Below are 24,226 nucleotides of genomic sequence, written 5' to 3'. Positions count from 1 at the left end.
ATGATGTGGAATAATTGGGACAGCCAAGAAATTTTATAAACTACAGTACATATGTGTCAACATACCTCTATCCTCCATATAATACAGGTCACTTTATACATAACACGTGCGCGCTGGACATTTTCATTACATTTTCTATTAAATACTGTAGTGCTTTATTTATAGTACAGAAAATAGTGAAATGGATGGATAAGCTGCTTCTGCTGATTAAAATTATATGTTGCATGCCTATATTCAGATTTTGACTGATGCTCTATCTGTGAGAAATGGAACCTTGCAGTGTTTTCCTGGAAAACAGTCTAAAATATAATTTCATAAGCAGAGGCAGATTGTCTGTGCCCTCACATCTTCATATAACATCATGGACCACACTATGCTTACCTCCTTACTATAGCCATAAATATGATAGGCCTCAGAGGCTTTGGTGGTGATCTCCTCCATTGCTGACACAAATCTATCACTGGCTGCCTCCCCATCCCAACCCCTCCTCAAAAAATACACAATTAAAGCACCATACCAAGAAGCCGAGACAGTCCAAGCTTGAGGAGTGTCATTTCACTTTGTGGTGACCTACAGCAACAGCACCACCTGCTGGCAGAATAACTTCCAACAGTTCCAGTGATTTAAATACCTTCTCAAAGTTATTATTTAACATTGGAACATGATCTAGGGTCTTCCTATGTTTCTCAATCTTTTGGGTAATCCTTTAGTGGAGCTAAGATGCATGCAAATGTGGTCCTAATAGAGTACAAGCACTTTCATCTGTACTTATGTATTATCTGGGCTCCCATGTTAAATGCACCCCATTTTTTCATACCCTTACTATCCAACTACGCATGGAGTTGATTTTATATAGTGTGGCGAGTGCAGCGAGCCACCGTGCCCGAAGCGTGGCGAGCGGACACGGTCTCATAAGAAAAACGGGAGCCCAGATATTACATAAGTACCCTTTCATCTAGTTGTGAACTGGAGCAGGCATAATCAGAGACTGGCTGGGATCATTGGGTCTACAGCAACTAGGTCAACAAGCATTGGGTTGACACAACTAGGTCGACAGGTGCCAAGGTCGACATGGGACTAGGTTGACAGGACATTAGGTCGACACAAGCATTAGGTCGACATGGGCAAGGTCGACAGTCAAAAGGTCAACATTGGGTTTTTCACTGTTTTTATGACCTGAATGTCAACACAGTCGACATGGACAGAATTTCCATTGCACTGCATCCCGTCGCATCGCTCGCTTCCTTCGCAATGCTTCGGGCACACTATTTTATTCTCCCACCACGCCCTAGTGGATGGTAGGGCATGAAATACCGCCTGTCAGCACATGTCGGCTCAAAAACAGTGAAAAACCCCATGTTGACATTTTGACTGTCGACCTACTGACCTGTCAACCTAGACCCATGTTGACCATGTGTGTCCAATCATTTTGTGTATCCAAACATTTTTCTATCTTATCAAATAACATCATTGGGACTTTGGGAGTGTGAGCAGGTCCATGTGAGGTCATGGCGCTATGCAGTGGCACGTTTTGGATGGCCAGGATATCACCTGCCTTGGTTGCCTTGTGAAAAATCCGCCTGCTCCACTGTGGCCCCAGAGGGCAAACATGATAAGTCAGTGTTTCACAGTGCCTCATGGGCCAACACATAACACTCAGAATAGAGGGGCAACATAACAAGGGCCTGGCTCAAAGGCTACTCTTCTCCTACGTATCCATGCCTAAAGGAGCCTCATCCAGTCAGAAGGAGGGGCTGAGTGTATCTACCACAAATTATTTCTGATCTTCCAGACCTGAAGTCTTCAAATAAAAAAGGAGAGTGAGTGTAGCTTGTAGACAAATGAGGTCTCATGAGCCAAAAATAAACTACGGATGCCTAACCCCACCTCCTACCATATTCGAGCCATAACAAGGGATTATTTTAAAACTGTCCTCAAGCCTGTCCCTGTGTCAATGTTTAATACACTTCAGTCTGACTTGATTGTGTCAGTCTTAGCTTTCTTGAGATTTTTGAGGCTACTGGTAGGGAATCTCCAAATTCAGCATACAGACTCATCTGGCCATCCACTCAGCTCCCTTCCCACACATGGCCTCAGTGGTGTAAGTTCGTCCCAGTTGCCCGGAGGCAAGATAAATATTGGTGACCCCCCCAACACACACACACCATCTTATATAAACATATGTATGCATATGTGTATGTTATGGATATTATGTTTAGAATAAAGAGAGTGTGACATCTATGGTCCTGCTTGGAGGAGGAGACAGCCACAGAAGCAATATCAACGGCTTTCAATTAACTGATTCAAACTGGCAGGGGAGGAGAGGTGCCCCCTTGGAGAAACAGGAGCCCGGCGGCAGATGACTCCATTGCCTCCCAGAGCTCTGCCTCTGCCTGGCCTGGTCCTGCACATGCAGTACTGTACCTTAAGCTTAGAACCTATTAGTTATTAACTTTCTCTTTAGACAAATGCATTGTCCTGTTGTGAGATACACACAGGCACAGCGTATATGTAGCAACACATAAGAGATATGAACAACCAAGCATGAATATGCCCATACTGCTTGTGTGAGATTGCTCACTGGTATTAGGCCAGCAAGTCAAAACTTGAATGCATTGTGCCACTCATTATTTGTCCTGCAGGGGTGAGAAAGCTTCTCCCTAAATGCATTCTCATGACCTATACAGTAAATGTAACATCCCTTGTTATAAGTTCTCTCTGGAATACATATTCAATCATAATTAGGTCATGCAAACTGCTTATGGCCGCTGGTGGTAGGAAGAAGGGTAGCGCCTAGAATGTACTTAGGATGCTGTGGGTGGCTCAACAGGCTGCAGATGCATCTTTAGGGCATCCTTTGGACACTTCAGGCAGCTCTGCAGCAGCATTACTGGCTTCAAGGAGACATTCTAGAACAACAGCACTACTTGTACACCCCTAGGTACTGTCTTGTTGCTAAGTATAGAGAACGAAAGTTCCTGATGCCTGCAAACGTTGAGTAGTGTGTTTGACGGTATGTATGCATACTGTATACTGTACTGTTGTTTTCCTAGCTAGCATAAGTGCAGGGAATACAGCTGCTATGGGGCCTAGAGCTGAGAGGGGCCCATCTTTCCTGCTGAAGTTAAATGTGTTATACTTGGTGGTACATAGGGGCCCTTAAAAAATTATTTGGGAGTTCAAGTGAGTGGAGGCATGGCCACAAAAGCAGCTACCAAACAACAGGGGGCCATTGGAGGACAGTGCACATGATTGCACATCCCACCATTTGCGGGCCTTTAAAGGGGCAGAGCCTAATGCCGGAGGGGCAGGACTTAAATCACGGATCGCGGAAGTGTTTTTTTCTTAGCTTAAAAAATAAACTGATATGTCAGGGGGCAGGGTTCTGGGTACTTAGAAACTCCCCCTGCGTGCGCTAGTGCCTCTGGACCTGCTCCATATAATGTGGTATAAAATGAGGGCATTATGTTACATAATATTAAATAGGGCACTGTAATGTACAATATGAAGTAGTGGAGATACTATCATGTGGCATAATATGGACTGGCAGCAGTGTAATTTGGCATAATTTGGCATAAAATGAACCGGGGAAACGTCATAATGCAGATTTGGGGTACGCTGTTAAATAATGTATACTGGCAGCCAGACAATGACAATGGCCCTTATTCTGATCGGTGCGGCCGGAGCCGATTATGCGGCCAGGACCGTGCGTGCGAAACCCCGCCTTCCATACGGATCGCCAACTCCGTCCGTATGCGGTAAGAAGCTGTCCGAACGGACCGCACGTGTATTTTTCACGGAATACGCCTCCTCCATCTAAGGGAACCTCCCCCATCATTCGATGGTCGCAGACCATCGAATGCAGGACCGTGTGCTCCATCAGCTCCCGCAACCTCAGACCACACGGACATTTTTTTACGTGCAAAAGCAGGGATCTGGGCGGGCAGCTGACATCCGGCGATGTCATATGTCCGCCCCCTACACGTGCGTCACGGCCGCATTACCATACGTACGCCCAGCGTTTTCATGGGAACTCCCATGAAACGCGGGGCGTATGCATATGGTAATGAGCCCAAATAGCCCTTCACGCCCCTCTCCACCCCCTGTTCGGAGTGTTCACATATCATGCGGGATTTGGCCGTACGCCCCGCTCGCACATGCGCAGAGACGCCTCTGCACATGCGCAGACACAAAACATCGGCGGGCCGAACGCACGCGGATATATCCGCACCGATCAGAATAAGGGCCATAATGTGATATGAATTAGGACACTACTATGTGGTGTAAAATTAACCACTGCAGCAGATGGGTGTCTCTCTCTACCTCTAAACTCTGTTTCTATGGGGCCCAAAATCTCTTAGTACTCCTCTGCCTGGAAGACAGACATTTTGTGTTACAGTTCCTTTACCAGACATAGAACATTTCTAGAATTAATTGTACTGAAAAACAGAAATTATAATTGGTAAAACACTGATTTATACCCATTTCTTTGTAGTGTCATGTTCTATACAGTCACAAATATATATTATGCTTAGAATGACTTTGAGTACAGCTTTGAATAAATCTAATGTTTTTATAAGTGTACCAAAAATAACCCTGATAAACTTTTTAGACAAGATTTAATACAGAACTAGGTCTAAAAGCTAACTGTTCTTAAATCGGCTCTGATTTTGTACTGCTAAATGGGCTGTTCAATCTGTTGCTGCAGCTGGTGGTAGATTGCTCCATTTCAATGGGGCAGACATCTGTGTTGGGTGCACTGATTGGACTTCCGCTGCATTCATTTAATAAGTTCTCTCAACACAAGAGCCGTGATGTTCTTAAGCAGTGGTGAATGTCTCCCAGAGCTTAATATTTATCTTTGTTGTTTCATTTTCTAAATGCATTTCTATAACAACCTTGCCGTTTATAGGTCACAGTGTTATATAATAATCAATGAAGACTGATAGTTTATTTTGAAAGACAAGTCCTGTAAAATCTTTATGGCCTCTGCTGTCAATACATACTGTATATACAGAAATGATTAGTTAGCAAAAGTATTAGGATAGTTATAGGAAAGATCCGGAAACCAGAAATACAGAATACCTCCAGTGCTAGGAAGGATAATAATGATTGGGCAATGTCACACCTAACTTACAGGGGATCTGTCTGTGACACACTTAATGAGAGGACAGGTCTTCTACTCTCCAATGCATTTGAGCTACATGCTGTCTCCCATACAGTATTTATACATGCTGATGTTACATATAAAATAGGTCAAACCTTATTACTCGCCAAAGACGAGTCTCATGTAAAACAGAATGTGCAGTAATAAACGGGTGTTATAAATTGAATTTATTTAAAGAACATTTTTTTTTATTATTATTATTATTATTATTATTATTATTATTATTATTATTATTATTATTATATCAGATATATTGTCATGGACAAATTTTCTTATTAAACATTTTCACAAGTATAGATATTAAAATTATGAGATGAGTACACTAAACGCATTTAAAAAAAATGTTAAAACATCATCACAGTATCACATGATAAAGCAAATTGTAATGCATAAAATAAAATATAACCTTAAAACATAAACCAAAAAAGTATGCTTCTTCATAAAGACATTGTAAAATAAGCATATAAAGGCCACAGTCATCTTATGCAAAGATAGAAAAAGAGAAAAGGTTTCATGTTAATCCATTTTTCAAAATTTGTAAAAATAAAATAAAAATCCTTCTATGTAACACTGGCCAGGGGCAAATTTAGGGGTCAGAATGTCCCTAAGCACAACATTATTGGTCACCGTCCTTCATGTCATTGCACCTTCATGTTCAGCCCATAGCCCAGTCATTAATTAAAAAGTCATAGTCATAATAACAAAAAAATAAACAAAAAAAAAGAATCACCTGGCCATTGGCCTAGCAGGACTCCAATGCCACTGTGACACCCCCCCCCCCCAATCACCAAGTGAAGGGATAAAAGTGTGTGTGTGTGTGTGTGTGTCTGGTGGGGTGAAACTGAGTTCCAAAACCTGTATTGGTGAGGTGGAACTACAGATGGAGCCAAGTTTATCCATCCGACCGTTGCTTTCAATCTCGGTGCACCGTTTGCAGAGACAGGGATGCGTGCGCATTTCACTTGCTTGCGTGTCCCATTGCCATGAATGAGGCACGCGGGTGTCTCACATGCACATGTGCCCCATTCTACGGGACAGGCACGCTGAAACGGAAATCTCTAGGCACCGGTCAGATGGATAAACCTGGCTCCATCTGTAGATCAACCTCCACCTTGGCCCTGCACAATAACTCTAACGGAAAAGTATTATAGTTTGCAGGGGGGTGCCAAAACCGCTACCACTGGCCCCTACCTCTGCCTAATGCCGGAGTGGAAACGGGAAAAATAGGGGCTGTGGGAAATTAGTGCCAACACCTCTTTAGAACCACTTTAAGCCCTGATGAAGTGTCACCGCTACATGCCCAGTGGAAAATCCACCACTGACATCAGCTGTAGCCAGTTTTGAGTGTGGCAGTGCAGTTTGTGATGTTAGAATCTAAACAAAACAAATAGATACAACACTTTGTACAAACGTTATTGCAGTCTTCATGAATCAAGGATCTCTATTTTGTATGTCTGTGTTGAATGATATTAAATTATTATCAAATTATTGCTGAATAAAGATTGTGGTACGAGTGTCAGTGTATAAAGTGTTTGGGTTTCCAGCAGCAGTAACACAAATTAAAGGTAGGTTTACATAACAAACTATTTGCATTGTTTAGTATTCAACATTACAAATTATGAGTGTGGTTGCAAATTATTCACTGCAGTTTGACTGAAGATTCATTTTTGTAAAGACAACTTCAGACTAACCCAGTGCAGCTCTACCTTCACACCAGTTCATCATATAGTCAGATATTATTACATTTATTCGGCTAGATGTAATGCGGTCCAAGTTCCCCAGACGTGTGGATGCCAGCAAAGCAGCAATCAATCATTTACATACAGCCAGCATCTTTCACCTTCGGGGAATTGGAACTACATTACATCCTGCTGTTTGTCTATCTTATATAACAGACTACCTGAGATGTATGTAGTTTACAGTATCCAGACTTTAGGTTAACAGTTATTAGTTCAAAAGACAATAGTTTGATCGCTATTGGTTGATATGCATATCGTCGACGTGGTCAATAGGCCAACATGGTAAAATGGTCGCCATGAGTATTTCACAATTTTGTTAACTTTTTCATGCCACCGCCATCCACACGGACTAGGGTTGGGAACTGTAAAGTGCCCGAAGCATGGCGAATCAAGCAAGACATGCAAGGGGGCATGATACACTAATTGGGTGTCCATGTGTTACAAGATAAAATTCGTCACCCTACAAATATAAAAAACCCAAGTTGACCTTTTCATGCACTGACCTTTTCTAATATTGGTCTTGTGTACGTTGACCTTTTGTGGTCTACCTAGACACTGTTAACCCAATGAATCAAACCTGCATTTTACACAAACATATATCTACTGATAATGTATAGTCTCAGCCATACAGACTGGCTCCAGCCCCGGGGGCTTTAGGTGGTGTGGATAATTGTATACAGTAATTGTGGATGGCACAAATGCAGCCCCAAATAAAAAACCCCAAATAAAAGGTGTCACCCACATATTAAACAAAATTCCAAGGAAAAACAAACGGTAAGGGAGAATACTTTTCAAAGGCGTATAAATCAAAAGAAACCACATAGAAGAATTTACATATTTACATTCTTTTTCACTGGTTTTTCATGCATTAGGATAATTTATTGAGATGATAAATCCTCAATAAAATATACAGTAGATATAAGATGGTTGGTGTTAGTGTTTTATTTTTAAACGTGAAAACGTGTAACTGATACTTAATAAGCAACCACGGTATCAACTTATCCTGCAACTAAACTCTATTTTATTTTTAATGTACATGTCTAAAAAGGTCATATCGCTCCTAATATCCCATTTAAATACACAAAGTACTTGCAAGTTTGTTTAAAGGTGCAGATGCACTAAGCTTCAAAAGTGATCAAATGGAGAGTGATAAACAACCAACCAATCAGCGCCTTCCTGACATTTTTCAAACACAGTCTGTGACATGGCAGGTAGGAGCTGATTGGCTGGCTGTTTATCACTCTCCATTTGATCATTTTTGAAGCTTAGTGCATCTGGCCCAGGGTATTTAAGAACCTGCCTTGTTTAATGAATACATTGAAGACATACAATACTAAGGGCCTTATTTTGGTTCACTCTTTCTGACAAAATCCTTCTTAGATGGACAAAACCATGTGCACTGCAGGGGAGCATATGCAAAATGTGCAGAGAGAGTTAGATTTGGGTGGGGTTTTATTTCAAAGTGAGATCTATATTGAAGTGTAAAAATAAAGCAGCCAGTATTTTCCCTGCACAGAAACAAAATTACTCATCCAAATCTAATTCTCTCTGCACATGTTACATCTGCCCCCCTGCAGTGCACATGGTTTTGTCCATCTAAGAAGTATTTTGTCAGAAAGAGTGAACCAAAATAAGGCCCTGAGTTTTTATTTCAGAAATTGTCTTCTTTTTAAGTTTCTCACATTGGGGTTGATTCCGAGGTGGAAGCAGCAGACTCTAATTATCCATCACAACCCATAAATGCCATGATTTTCATGCAATACCGATCTGCGTTGGCCAGGCAGTAACCCTCGGGAAACACCTATCGAGGAAAAACATTGGACAGTTGAGCCCTATGTCTCTCCTCTGTTCATATCCCAATCACCCCCATAATCACAGCTCTCACATAATCTATTTAAATGATTTATACGTTTTCAGTAGTTTCTAAATTTATAGCAAGAAACATTGAGTACCGTATTCTCTGACTCAGAAAGTGAATTATAATTGTGTAAGGAAGTACATGTTTGAATACGTTGCCCAGCTAGTGGACTAAGGGGAGTTTAATGTTTTTTTGTTTCTTCTGATTGTAATTCAACCCATGTTGATTCCTTGGATAACTTTAGCTCCATATATTTACTTTTTAACAGTCAGGATGATTGCACAGTATCTCTCTTCTCGTATTCGTAAAATAAATAAACCAAAAAGTCATGTTCATTCCCAATGAAAGAGTATCTTTTAACACTTAAAAAATATTATCGCAAAAGGCCCTGCAATGGCAATAGTTACAGTGTTAGCTGCAAAATATAAATGTACTCAATTGTAGTTCTCATGTTTTAAACCTCTTTAAGATCAGAAAGGTACAGTGTCCTGCAGGGGGACAGGGAAGGAAGGGATTGTCACAATGAAAATTGTATAACCATCATACTTCCTATCACCATTCACTTATGGCACATATCTTTTGTGTAGATAATCGTTTCATTTTTCGAAAGCGGACATTGTCACTTGTAGAACTGCTGGTTGAAAATGGATCTAAACATGGGCATTTTCATTCAATTTTAGTTTTAAAGACCATTGGCCGAACACGGAGGCTTTAATTAAAGGGACAATCATTTACAATACAAAACCCTGCCTTGTAAATGATTGCACCTTTAAAAAAACAAACCACAGAGGCTGGCTGGCATCACACACCGCTATTACATTTGGCTACATTTCTCAGTTTGTTTGCAATTGATACTGGAAATCTCTGCTTCATTGGTCATTGTCTGTTATTGAGGAATTTTTTTTCCAATTGTTCTACACTTTAGAATACTGTGAGTGGTATACATAAAGGTCCTTATTCTGATCTGATTGCAGTACAAATTTGTTTGTAAAATGGGCAAAACCATGGGGGCGTGGCCTCGCTTGTGAACCGCGAGTATAGGCCAGACATCATACCATCCGTATTGGACATTGACTATAAAACAGCACAGTTACTGTTTACATGGTCAGAAATGAACTATGACTGCATCTACTACTTCCTTAAACAAAACAGTAACCAATTTCTAAATTAGACATTATTGCAATCATTTTGCAAATAAAATCTGCTATAGCAGTGGTCCCCCAACTAGGCACTCAAATGACCATAACCGGTCAGGTTTTAACCCTTTGAGGGCCAATAGAATTTGTCAAAATAGGTGTGAAATTTGCCAAGCAAACCTTTTTATTCATCATCATTACTTCTAATGTTTACCTTGAACAGGAAATAATTTTTTTGAATTTATATAACAAATGTGAGCAACGTTGGCATTTTTAGTGGATAGTTTGCACATCTCTGATGTCGGCACTCAGAGGGTTAAGTATATCCATGGCTAAGCACAGATAGTTAACTCAAGTGCTTATTAATCCATCTGTGGCCAACCACTGTTATGCTTCAATCCTGGACCATGAGGTTGTCTTGAGGACCGAGTTTGGGGACCGCCACATCCATCTTAATTAGATCATAATAAAATAACTGCAGCTGTTAAATAATTATGTTTTTGTATTTATTTTGATGTAATGGTTGTAAAATACAGAAACTATTTAAAGAGGGGGGTACCTATACTACCTTATAATGGATTTTCCCTATATAGTCAGCCGGTCGTCCTTTGCAATTTCTGCTGCAGCCAAATAGTACCAATTAGTAACCAAGGATAGCATGCCAGCGTTTAACCATCTGGAATAGAAAAGTTTTCCTGCCCCTGGTGGATAAAGGTCTCCTGCACGTCGGGCCATTTTAGAGAGGCTCCTAATGACTATGAAAAACATGCAATCAGTTTGTCCATGTTGGCGGTCTTGGCATTCTTAATGTTGCCCCCGGAATGTTGAAAGTTATGTCAACATGGTTAAAACTTCAACTTAACAAATGTCGAGACTTGGGAAGTGTCAACATGGACCGAATGTGAACATATGAATTGTTGACATTAGAGTTAGAGTTATGCTTAGAATTAATTTATCGACATAGTTATGCTTAAAATGAATTTACCGACATTCTGCGTATATTGACATTGCCATGCTGAATATCGGCATGATCAACATGTTGACATGTTCTCATTTTGACATTATGAATCCTGATCTAATATAGTAAACCCCGAGTCCACATCACTACCTGTATCTCAAGAGCTCAATATTGGTCTTTTATTTTCCCGGACTAGGTCTTGATCTGTACAGAATATTCAGTATGTTTTTCACCAGGAAAAATACTCCTATTACGGAAATGGAACTCAGTAATGCACACCACAATCACTGGCACACTAATGTTTCATAATAGATGGCAGATTTGTCCATTGAGCTAGACTCTAGTTCACATTGTTTTTAGTTTCCACCCATACTTTATGCGCTGGTATCTTGCTCTTGCCTAATGTACGACTTATATCTCTAATTCACTGCTAACAGCTTCTGCTTCCGGGCTTGCCTCAGTATTTATGCAATTTTTTAACAGCTGCCATCTTTTATTTTTTTTCTTGTTTGGCTATGCTGAGTTGACCTTTTTTTTCTCTGTATTTGTGACCTGTTTATTTTCTTATCTGTTTTCTTTCTTTCTCTCTCTTTCTTTCTTTTTTTCCTTCCTCTCTTTCCCATGATTTATCCCACCTCCTACCTCTGTCCCTGAATTCTCCCCTGTCTGTTTTTTTTTGTGTCACCTCAACCGCCCCTGGACATCCATTCTTCTACATGCACCAAATATTCTCGCCAACAACCACTTTCCCTGGACTCATTGCATCAGCAGCCAATACCGGGAGCTGTACTGTGTCATCCACCTCCGCAGCTTCACTTGCCTTATTTGTGACTGTATTTTTCTCTTAGGCTGATTTTTTATTTGCTCCAGTAGATGTTTCTCTGCCCTAGAGAGAAGCGGTCATCCAAGCAATCCATACCATGTGTCTGATTTTTGTTTTATTTTTACGTTTCGACAGTTTGGGAATAAGCTCATTTCTAACACATACCTGTTGGTTAGTGGGTGGCCACTGCAGGTGGATTTATTACAGAAGGATGTTGGATATATAAAAAAAGGGGTGGAGCCAGTGTAAATGGAGATGTAGCAAAAGTGGTTAGGAACTGACGGTGGTGACAGCATCTTTTAAAAATCAAAGTATTTTAAATTGGGATCACAACTTTATTACGTTGCCACATTGGAGGCAAATCACGGTGTGCACCCCATCACCTACCCACATTGGAAGCAGCAGTGTTATACCCTGAACCAATAATCAAGAGAATGCAATCAATGAATTCAATAGGAACTGATGGCATTACCAAGGAATCACAACCTTTACATACCATCATACCCCAGTGATCAATTTCTTTGTGAACGTTTTAAGTTGAGTAATGTTTCTGGCCAGAAAATGGTTCCTTCCATTGTGTGTACAGATGGTCAGTGCACTTTCATTAGTATTATTTACATCTAATGTAAAACTGCTTATGTGTGTGGTATTTACAGTTCATCTCCTATGTACAGTATAATGTGAATACAGTATGCCTCAATTACATTTCCCCTCTAGATAATTACTGTTATTATAATTCATGTAAGCTGAAAAACGTTTGGTGTAATGAAAACATTATACTACTGTTTAATGTGTTGTTTTTTATTTTTATTAATTAATTGGATCTGTTGAACTCATCTGTGACCTGTGTTGCAGTGGTATGCTTAAAATTCTTCAATTATATATTGGCAAACAGATCTCTGAAGATGTAGATTTATTTTAATTGCAGTAGAACATGTATTTCTCCCCATAAAATTGTCCCCAAAAAAAATGTTTAGTCGGTCTACCGAGGGAATGCTGGAGATCTATTTGATGTGATTGGACTGATATGTGATGGATCTCTGAAAATAAAATAATAATGTGCCTTGCTGATATTAGAATTCATTTGTTGACACCAATCAAATAGCTTTGGATTGATGGTTGTCAATGTAATCTTTGGAGGATAATTATACAGCCATTATAAAGAGGTTGTCATCCTTTGGGGGGAGAATCTTCAAAGTGTACAGAGAGATAATGTACCCATAAATCAGCTTCTAACTGTCATTTTACAGGTTGCATTTGAAAAACTGACATAAGCTGATTGGTTGGTATGCTATTTACTTCAACTTTATTTAATTCCATACTGTGAAAAGTCTGAAGCTGGCCATACATCTACAAATTTATTGTCAGAACTGGCTGGTTGGATTAAAAACCTGTTTACGGATGAAAGCAAATGACAGTTGACCATTTGTTTGAAATGCTGGAAAACTGACAAACTGTCACTCAGATATTACCAGGTTTTTGTTCCAACCAGCCAGATCTGACAATCGATATTTAGATATTTAGGTGTATGGCCAGTTAAATTCTGCTTTCCATGCTCTTACCAATCAGACTCTATTATAATTTTGTAGAATGTACTATACTGTACCTATGATTGGTTGCTAAGTGCAGCACCTCAACTTGTCCTCTTTTGAAGGTATGATAAATCTCTCCCGATATACCAAATTGACATCCCTTTTTATACTTCATCCTATTTTCTCAAAATTGGCACCTTGATAGTTTTTTTAAATTTTCCATGAGCCAATTAGTTTTGTGGATATGGGGGTATGACTATAAAAATCTGACTACCCCCATTCAGAGTGTACCTGTTCTTTACACTTATCAGATGCTGCCATTTTGGTTATGAAAATGGAGTCTCTCTGTTCCAGTGACTTAGCAGTAGCATGACAGGTTAACAAACTCATCATAAATAATGCATCACTAGTGCCTCACGCCTCAATAATGTTACTGATTTCTATTAGATGTACTTTAATTGGTAGTAATCAAACAAATGTTGTCTCACCCTACATGGTCCCCCCACTCTATCTAGTTAATGCATACAAGTAAGGAATGTCCTTTTAATTACATTAAAGTTTTCAATTCAATCCAATACATACAGTAATTATTAAGCATTATGCTGTTAAAGTGCCAAACACTGTATTTATAATATGATTATGGCTTAGCTAGACAATTTGTACAGATAATATGATTTAATAATAATAATAATAATAATAATAATAATAATAATAATAATAATAATAATAATAATAAAATAACTAAAACTAATGTAAGAAAATTTGTTAAGCCACCATAGATTAATTTGATGATGTGTCATCATAATGTTATTACTGTACTTTAGGTATCTTATGATCAAGCTGCATGTTAGCTAAGTTTAGTTACGTTGGTCTAACGTTCTCTACAAAACACTCAAAAGGGTTATTCAGAGAAACGATGTGTAGCTACAGTATATGTTTAAAGTGCACTCATCACCAAACTGTGGCCATTTTATTTTCTAAATTAATCAATCATCTGAATGCACGCAACTGTAAGATAGATGTCCCATTCCAAGACAATTGCAAATTAAAACTACACCCTCTACCCAGGTGCTGTCTATAACAAGACATCTGCAGTACAAGTACCGCCCCCTATTGCTTTGCTGGCGATAGCAGGGGACCCAAAATGGAAAAAATACAAAATTAATTAAATAAGGCATTTTTCCTTTGCTAAATATATTAAAAAACATAAACTAACAATTATTTTTTTCTACTTTTTTAAAAATGTTTGTTATTGTTTGTTAACAAACTCAAAATCCAGGCTCACAGTGCATTGTGGTCATATGGGATTAGGGTACTATGCTGGGGTTACGGTATAAGAGATAGACAATGTCTAGGTCAACAGTCACTAGGTCGACACCTTGATATGATCGACATACCATAGGTCGACACAAGCTTAAGGTCGACGCCCACAAGGTTGGCATGCTTCTTGCAAATTTTTTCCATGTTTATGTTGACATATGTCGACATGGGCACCATATGAGTATTTCCACATCCCCTTGCCATGCTTCGGCACGGTGCCTCACTGCACTTGGCACACCATATTACGCTCACTCTATGCCCACTTGGATATTAAGTATGAACCAAGTCGGTCTACACCAAAAAAAGTGACAAAATGAATGGCGACCTTGTGGGTATCTTTTTGTGTTACAGTATTATTATTTGAGAATTTAATTGTAGTTTTTTGGTATGGAGCCTTTCTTTGTCCCTATTTATGTCCCTGCCTATTAAAATGTACAGAATAATGGACAGTGCCCTGCTAGCTCCAGATGCTTTGACAAGCAATTCCCCCCTTGTTGCTGAAACAATGGTTGATGAAATCGATATTTTTATTTCAAAAGTTACTGTTTATTTCCAAAGCTCCAAATAATGAAATTATAAATATTGTATGCTAAAAAAACATTCAGGAAATGCCCCTTCCCACCATAAAATGTGATCATGGCACAGGTATTGAACCCCTACACTTTAATATTGTGTAGGGACTTCATTCAGGGTTACGAGCCAAGTTTTTTGGCGTTAGCATGTACAACCTTGTATTCTTATAGGAGAGACAGTTCTTTATGTCAGATTTGCCCTAGGTAAATAAGATTAGTGAGTGACACTGGCACACCCAAAGTTCTAACACTGTCCACACCTCAAAACACACCAGGTGGTGGCAGCACTTTGATTTTGGACTATTTTTTCATCAGCATCTTTAATAAGATAAAAGGAAGGAATGATGGTTGTTGGAAAATACAAAGAAATATTGGAAGAGAACCTTCTTCAATTTGCTTTAAAAAAAAAAAAAGTCTTGAGCAAACGATCCTAATCCTAAACCAATATTGTTGTGGCTCAGAAACAAAAATGATCGTTGTACAATAGCCCAGTCAAAGCACTGATTGGAATTATGGACGACAACATTGTAGGCCCCCGGGAAAAGCAATGTATTTGTGACTCCTCCACACCCATTCACGGGAAAAAAATGTAAACAAAGAATCATAACATGTCCCTCCTGTGGTCCCACGCGATCTCTCCACTTGCTTCCATACAGTGAATTTTCTACTGCCCCATAAAAGGAGCTCAGGAAGCAGATGCCCATAAGCCAATCTGTCCCAGCTCGAAGACCCCTAGAATTGGGTGGCCCTTGGGCAGCTGCTCATTGAGCCTATATGTTAAGATGGCTCTGATTGCAATCCTATATAGTTGAGACTGTGTGGCCCTCTCTGAAAGTTGGGGTGGATAATTTTCGTCAAATAAACCTATCCCAGAGTAAATCTGCCTTTAAAGGATGGGCGAAAATCATTTATGAACAGTGTGCAGAGCTGGTATTATACTACCTATCATAAATAAAGATTGTGACTTTTGTGCCTGTCCAATAAGGGGTGTGGCAGGAAGCATCACCTTACAGGAAATTCTGTACCAGCTGGACAAGCCCCCTGCTGTTTAAAATGATCTCATTGAGTCCAGGGTAAACCCTTTTTCTAATGAATATTCGACATCTATTTACCTCTTTCTCTGATCAGCAGAACAGCAGATGAGAGCGAGCCTCCCAACCTCCACTTCACCTTGGATGCTATGGTCCATGGGTGGCATGGCAAGACAGATGGGATGTTTGGGAGGTATTTACTTACACCAAAATACATTCAGCTGTTATGGCTGAAAAAGTTGGCTCAACAAAGTATTAAACAACATAAAAGTTGTCAAAATAAAACATAAAACATGTCACGTTTAATAAGAAAAAAAATTTCATAAGAATGTTCTAAATTAAAAACTTAACAGAGAACGGCAGTTTCAGTGTATGATTTGTTATTCAGTAAGTTCAGAGAATTGTTTACAGGAGCATATTATTAGAACTATCGAGAGAGAGAACACTCTGGTCACACTCATTAGGTCAGGGTGAATCAAGGGACACAGGGGTAGATGTATGAAGCAGTGATAAGGGAGGAGAAGTTATAAAGTGTGTGGTACTTTATCACCGGCCAATCAGCTCCTGACTGTCCCTTTTTAAACCCAGCCTGTTACTTAACAGTCATGAGCTGATTGACTGGTGACAAAGTACCAGGCACTCCTCCTCCCTTATCACTGCTTCATACATCTACCCCACAGTTCCTTACCCTCCCAAATCCAATCTTTCCAGTAAAGCTAATATTAATGGTGGTCTCCAAGGCTAGACAAATAACACACTACTGTGCCAACCCAATAACGCAAAACAATTGACATATCTATATTTTACTCACTTTTGAATATGAATATAAGGTTGCTTTGACATTATTAGGGAGATACAGTATATTAAAACTTCTAAAGATGACAAGTAAAGTCGTTGCTCTTAGCAACCAATCATTTTAGAGAATTTGGTAGACAAATGACAGCTAGAAACTGATTATTTGTGATGGCAAACGTCTCCATGTGTACCCTTGAGATTGTTTAATACATATCCCCCATTGTGACTAATCAATTACTGCTGATATGAATGTCCATGATTAAACATCAAAATGCATTTGTAAAGCTAAGTAAACATTTAACACAAATGTCTCTTTAATTGCCTTTATATACATTTTTTAACCATCTGTTGCTCAAAATAGGATGCACTTTATATGGTAGAATGCCTATATGGTCATTAGATCGACACATATTACAGTAGGTTGACATGCATTGGGCCGAACACTGAAGGTCGACATGGCCTAGGTCAGCAAGTGAAATTGATCAACATGACTAAGGTGTGCTGGGTTGGAAGGTCGACACAAGCATTAGGTCGACAATGGCAAGGTTGATAGTCAAAAAGTCGACATGAGTTTTTCTTTTGTTTGCCGACATCTGCCGACAGGCGGTATTTCATGCCCTATCATGCAGAGGCGTAACTCTGGGAGGCAATGGAGTCATCTGCCTCCGGGCTCCTGCTTCCAAGGGGGCACCTCTCCTCCACTGCAAATTTGAATCAGTTAACTGAAAGCCATCAATCTCACTTCCCTGACTGACTCGCCCTCCTAACTTGAGTTTTGCAAGTGTCACCCTGTATTAGAACCCATTACCCATCTTACTGGAGATAGACACCTTACTGACTGAGCTATTGGGGGGGGGGCATCAATATTTATGTTGCCTCCGGGCAACTGGGACAGACTTACACCACTGCTATCATGCACTAGGGTGTGGAGGGAGAATATAATAGTCTGCTGAGTGCAGTGAGGCACCGCGCCCGAAGCATGGCATGCATATTGAGCCATGCAAGGGGACGTGGTACACTTTGATGGTGTCCAAGTCGACTATGAACAAAAAAAAACATTTAAAACTGATGTCCTTACCTAAGCCATGTTAATCTTCAGTGGTTGACCCAACGAATGTCGCCCTAATATGTGTCAGTCTAATGATCCGTACCCTAGTTGACACCGTTTTGAAGTTCTGCATCAATTCTGTAAATATCAATTGCACAAATTGCCTCCGAACGTCAGCACTTTCTCTGCTCCCCCTCTATATATTGGTAGAATCCATTCTCCTGAATACCAAGAGCACTTGCTTGTGAGTGATATTTTTTAAGAGGAGTGGATGAAGCATGTATGTATTAACACTGATAGATGCCAAAAGCCATATAATTCTCTCTCTTGTACAGATAATTTCATTGGTGGAGAATTTCCTATTAATAAATTCTAGAAAAAAAAAACAGAAGCGGTGTGGTGTGTCTTTATGGGTCACGTGTAGAGATGACGGCTATGTCCGCTGAATATAATGGTTCTAAAATAAAAACTCTACAAAAGACTGCACAACGATAGAATACAACGCTGCTCATTAAAATGTTATACTGCACTCTAGAACAGAAAACTATAAGAGATGGTTTAGTGACGGCTTGTGCTCTCGCCAGGTACCGAGTCTGGAGCTGCAGAAATTCCCAGGGTTTGGAAACTTTATAGCTTCAATAATGTTTCACAGCTAAAATACGTTTACAACTCTCTTATTCCAGCAGCCAGCTCTGGTAGTGAATGACTGCAATTCGGTAAATGCAGAGGTACATGATTCAGGGGTTGTCAAGAGGTCAGCAACACTTTTAACAGGGGAAGCAAAGTTTGAAGATCTTTTTTTAAAGACAAGAAAGGAACAAAAAGTTAAAAAAAAATCCTAACTTGCATATAAAGTAAAAAATAAAATTAAACACACACACACACACACACACACACGCAAACACACATACATATAAAATTGCTTATTTCCACCTGTTCCTTATATAAATCACTCACTTATTCCATGGACTTAACTAAGAGATGTTAGTTATAATGCTGGAGCCTCTAGCACAGAATGCGGTGGTTGTAGTGCTGCAAAATCATCACTTTTACTGTCGCAAATTGCCAAGGACCTGAAGCTAGAACACAATCGGCAGAAAGGAGATACAGTATGCCTGGCTGTTTCACTCCAATTACAGTAGGTGTGAATTGCATTCTGGAATGGGACTCGCCATTGACATCATTGATGTGTCCTTGCTCCCCTAGTGGTGCACATAGCAACCCCCACAATTTTGCTGTGTTGCCAGGAGCACCGTATATGGGGGGTGATTCTGATTGACTCGCTATATAGTGAGTTCAGCCCCATCTTGTTGTTTTTGGGACTGCGTATACAGCACATGGTCTATTATGCGCATGTGCAGCTCCCCTTTGTGAATGGCTTTGGCGACTTGCATAGTCACTCGCCCATACAAAAGCATCGGGACAGGAAAGGCGACGAGAATGGGGCTCGTCCATGAGACCACCCAGTGGTTTATAGACGTCCCTATGAAAACACCGGGAAGTCCCATGGGTACCCGGGCAGGCTGATGCAGCGGAGGCATGCGAGGGATGTGCTTTGGTTACACACCCCCTCACGTGCTGCCGAGGGGAATCAGTGGTGGTGGCGGTGCGCGCGGGAGGGAAGGGGGCTTGGGGGGTAGTCAGTTAAAACGGCAGGCGATTGGTAAGCTTACCGAGTGAACCAGAATCGGCTCCATGGGTGCCCTGCAATACCATGGACTCCAAAGTATCAGAAGTTCTTTATAAACAGCAAGCAAAGAAAATATTATTCAAAGTCTCTTTTTTTTGTAGCAAGTTAGGTTTGAATGTGATATACTGGACTTGATCAAGAGTATCCAAATCCCAACAGGGGTCGTTTATATTACGAAGAACAATGCAATTAAAATCCAAGCACATATTGTAGTTTCGGGATGTGGTATATCCAGCACAAGCACACCTCTGTGGTGCTCTTAGATGTAGAATACATTTGCACACTATATGCAATGACCCTGGCATATTAAAATCCAAGCAATGCCAATCTGTGTTTCACTAGACCATGCTCAGTTATGCCACCAGGACATTACTGCTGCAAATTGTTTTCTTAACTGGATTCATGCTGAACAACTTAAGCATGGGAGGGGCCAAGTGTCAAGTTATATACTGTATGTGACAATTAAAGGTCAAACGACCCTTTTTATATCAATATCTGTCATACACCTAAAAGGAGTCCATTTCTTATACATTCTTGTCAAGGCAGATTCTCCTGCTTCCAGTTTTGCTAGGAATAGAAGCTGTGCAGGTACACAGCTGACGAGCGATTAAAAATGACCTTGTTTGACTGTGAATAAACCTACATGTTTTAGTTCTTTTAGATATTAGACCTGCACATCCAGCATATCGGTATTCTGCTAGCTCATCACAGAAGTAGTTACACCTGCTGGCGTCCACCCAGCTGCTTGCTACAGTAAACTAAATTACATTCAAGCAATCCTGGCATGCCTAATGTGATGCCCTTGGCAAAATAACCTCCTGCGTACCTTATTTTGTAGTAAAAATAAACCAATAGAAGAATATACACTTATTTAAAACATCACAGTGCATTGTTGCTTTCGCTTCATAGGGATGGTGAGCTAGAGGTTAAACTATCATGGGTGCAGAGGGTGGTTCCTCTATCTGTCCCAGGGTGAGGCTGACTATTCTGGGTCACCCCTCCAGTTTTAGCCAACTGCACCCCTTGCACCCACAGCATTCTATGGGGATGCGGTCATTTGGTCTACTGCATTATGGTAGAAAGTCATTAGGTCGAATCCATTAGGTCGACATGCTAAAAGGTCGACATGACTCTAGGTCGACATGGGAAAAGGTCGACATGATTCTAGTTCGAAAGGTCATTAGTTCGACAGGTCATTAGTTCGACAAGGTCATTAGTTCGACATTGTCTATGTCGACATTCACAAGGTCGACATGGAGTTTTTCACTGTTTTTTGAGCCAACATGTGCCGACAGGCGGTATTTCATGCCCTACCATCCACTAGGGCGTGGTGGGAGAATAAAATAGTGTGCCGAGCGTAGCGAGGCACCGTGCCCGACGCATAGCGAGCGCAGCGAGCGATGCGAGGGGATGCAGTGCACTTTAAACTGTGTCCATGTCGACTGTGTTGACATTCAGGTAAAAAAACAGTGAAAAACCCCATGTCGACCTTGTGAATGTCGACATAGACAATGTCGAACTAATGACCTTGTCGAACTAATGACCTGTCGAACTAATGACCTTTCGACCTAGAAACATGTCGACCTTTTCCCATGTCGACCTAGAATCATGTCGACCTTTTAGCATGTCGACCTAATGGATTCGACCTAATGACTTTCTACCATAATGCAATAGACCAAATGATCCCAACCCATTCTATGACAGATGGCACATCTGCAGTTGGTGAATATGCTAGTCCGTGTATTCTTAGTAGAAGGACCCTCTTTGCTCTCTGTCACATAGAACTTGCCTACATTTTGGTATGGAGCCAGACGACTCACTGCTATCCGGACTTTAGGTCAACAGTAGAGTCAATAGGTTGACCACTGTAGGTTGACATGAATTAGGCGCACATGATCAAAAGGTCGACTTGGCTAAAAGGTCTACATGACCTTGGTCAACACAGTATATGGTTGACATGAGTTTTTCCACCATTTTACATGTATTAAACTTTTTATTACTTTACTATCCATAGGGGACACTAATTGGGGGTCCATTTGCTAAACAATAAAAATTGCCCCCTCCCTCCCAAAGGAATTATGTGTCAACCATTTCATGTGAAACTTTTTTCTATGCCGACCTTGTTCATGTTGATCTGCTGCAGTCAACGCAGACACTGCTAACCTTTTCAATAGGACCTAAGGAACCAAACGTTCTCATTTCAATACTGACAAATTTACACAATTAAGTTTCTCCATTTCCTACATTTAAAATGATATTCTTAGTACTTATGCTTCCCCTTGTGGTATGTAATAAATAATAGAATTACACCCAATGGAAGCATACTGCTCCAAAGTCAACTTAGACCACATAGCGCTGGGGATTAGATGCCATGTCTGGGCCATGATCAGCAACCAATCAGATATCAGCTTTTATTAGTGTACCTTAACAAGTGTGCCAAAAGCTGGTGCATAACCTGTTTGCATCTGATGATTGAAACAACTATATGGGGAACATATGGGGAATAACTTTAGTTATTGTTTAAAGCAATATATTTATTATGTGAAAAAGAAAGGTTTAATGGGAGCCAGATGATAGGTCGACAGTCAAAAAGGTTGACGTTGTAGACAGTGCTTAAGGTAGGCAGGTACAAAAGGTGAACAGGTTCAATTGACTGATATGACAAAGGGGTAAACATTGGGGGAAATTTACTAAGATGTGTATTCTACTTTACATGTGTTGTTGCTATGGGCAACCAATCAGAAGCTACTTCTTATTTATTTAGCACCTTCTAGAAGATAATAGGATCTGATTGGTTGCCAATAGCAACTTCACATGTGAAGTAGAATAAGCATCTTTGTAAATTTCCCCCATATGGTCAACACAAATTATTTTTTATTACAAATGACCTTTTTTACACCGAAAATAGAATCATGTTCTTGTTTTTCAACGAATAAAGACTAATGATGTATTATTATGTAACAGACTCACAATACACAGTCACATATGTAGCAGGAAGCCTACACAAGCCCGGTGAGCCACGCCTACCTTCTGTATTGGCTAATGCAGACCGGCTTATAGTTCCGATGGCTTTCAGGACATTGTTGTGCGTATGCTATCATGCTATCTAAGGGCTGACCTGAAAAAAGTGTGTGTAAACCTTTTGTACAGTATATTACAAAGTCTTTCCACATGTCTGCTAATGAACCTATACATTTATTGCGAGAAACAAAGCACAGCACTCAGTTTATTTATGTCAGCATTACTCTCATAAACCGTGATTCTAAAAGGGCCCCTAAAGGGCCCCTTACACTTGTGAGATTTGAGATTTTGTGAGATTTCATCCAATTTGAGTCAATTTATCTGACAAGATCTGATGTGCCGTCTGACAAAATCTTATGTGCCTGATGATAAGGACACAATCCACAATCCTGTGCCATTGGGTATAACCAAGAGATTGGAAGAGATTGAACCTCCTGCACATAGGATAAATCTTGAGTCAATCAGGTTCAATTTGTTGAGACAATAAGTTGACAAGTGTAAGGGGGCCTTTACATTCACAGCAGCTATGGGTATATCGAGGACAATACTCTTAAGAAGTAATGAAAAAGAAATACTGGTCTTCAAATTTATTGCACTGATTCAATGTCGTCTTCTTTCAATAATAAAAACCGGTACTTGTGTACAATCACGGCTCCCACGATGTCCATCGCATAGTAAAAAATTGCATCGCATGCGATTTTTAACAGAAATGCATCCAAATGCATTGAAATTAGTATCAAACATGTTCAATGGCCCCCAAATGTCATTTTTCAGGCTGTACCACCCCCACTATCAACGCGAACCCGAAGCGTGGCGAGCGCAGCGAGCCCGCGAGGGGCAGCGGTACGGGTCCTACGACCTTTTCATACCCCCACTATCCACGTTGGCGTGGAGCTGAGAATAGAAAGTGGGGCGAGCCCCGCGAGGGGACACGGATACCTTCACAGGTATCCGCGTCCCCTCGCGGGCTTCACAGGTGTCCGCTCGCCACGCTTCGGGCTCGGTGGCTCGCTGCGCTCGCCACACTTTCTATTTTCAACTCCACGCCGACGTGGATAGTGGGGGTATGAAAAGGTCGTAGGACGCGTACCGCCACCCCTTGCGGGCTCTCTGCGCTCGCCAGGCTTCGGGTTCGCGTTGATAGTGGGGGTGGTACAGCCTGAAAAATGACATTTGGGGGCCATTGAACATGTTTGATACTAATTTCAATGCATTTGGATGCATTTCTGTTAAAAATCGCATGCGATCGCATGCAATCAAATCGCATGCGATGCGATTGCATGCGATTTTTTAAAAAAATGCTTAAAAACGGCAAAAATCGCATCTCATCGCATGCCATCACATGCCACTACATATGGCATGCGATGGGAACCGTGAAAGTACACAAGTACCTAAAAACCTTCTCACTTCTGTTTGCAGCTATACAGATGTGTCCTTATGCACCTAGGGGAATATTCAATCCCGGATCCTGACTGTAGGTACGTCACGACAGTCGGGACCCTGGCTTGTTTTTGTTCTGCTTGCCAGTTTATCGGC

General features: G+C 40.6%; 1 protein-coding gene across 8 annotated transcripts in view; it reads left to right on the top strand.

Annotated features, from left to right (window-relative positions):
• Positions 1-24,226, top strand: part of NCAM1 (neural cell adhesion molecule 1) — a 310,177-nt gene that overhangs the window by 273,642 nt on the left and 12,309 nt on the right. Inside the window, exon 17 of one of the 8 annotated variants that reach the window (XM_083163247.1) lies at positions 11,630-12,748. The exons of 6 other annotated variants lie outside the window; for them this stretch is intronic. In XM_083163247.1, coding sequence (XP_083019373.1) covers positions 11,630-11,706 — 77 coding nt within the window. In that variant the 3' untranslated portion in view covers positions 11,707-12,748. Of the gene's footprint in view, positions 1-11,626; positions 12,749-24,226 lie in introns of those variants that run through there. One more of the 8 variants, XM_083163246.1, reaches the window with a different exon arrangement.

The sequence above is a fragment of the Crinia signifera genome, chromosome 19 (genome assembly GCF_055691185.1).
Source record: "Crinia signifera chromosome 19, ASM5569118v1, whole genome shotgun sequence".
Taxonomy (NCBI): Eukaryota; Metazoa; Chordata; class Amphibia; order Anura; family Myobatrachidae; genus Crinia; species Crinia signifera.
This window is presented reverse-complemented; position numbering and strand designations above follow the sequence as displayed.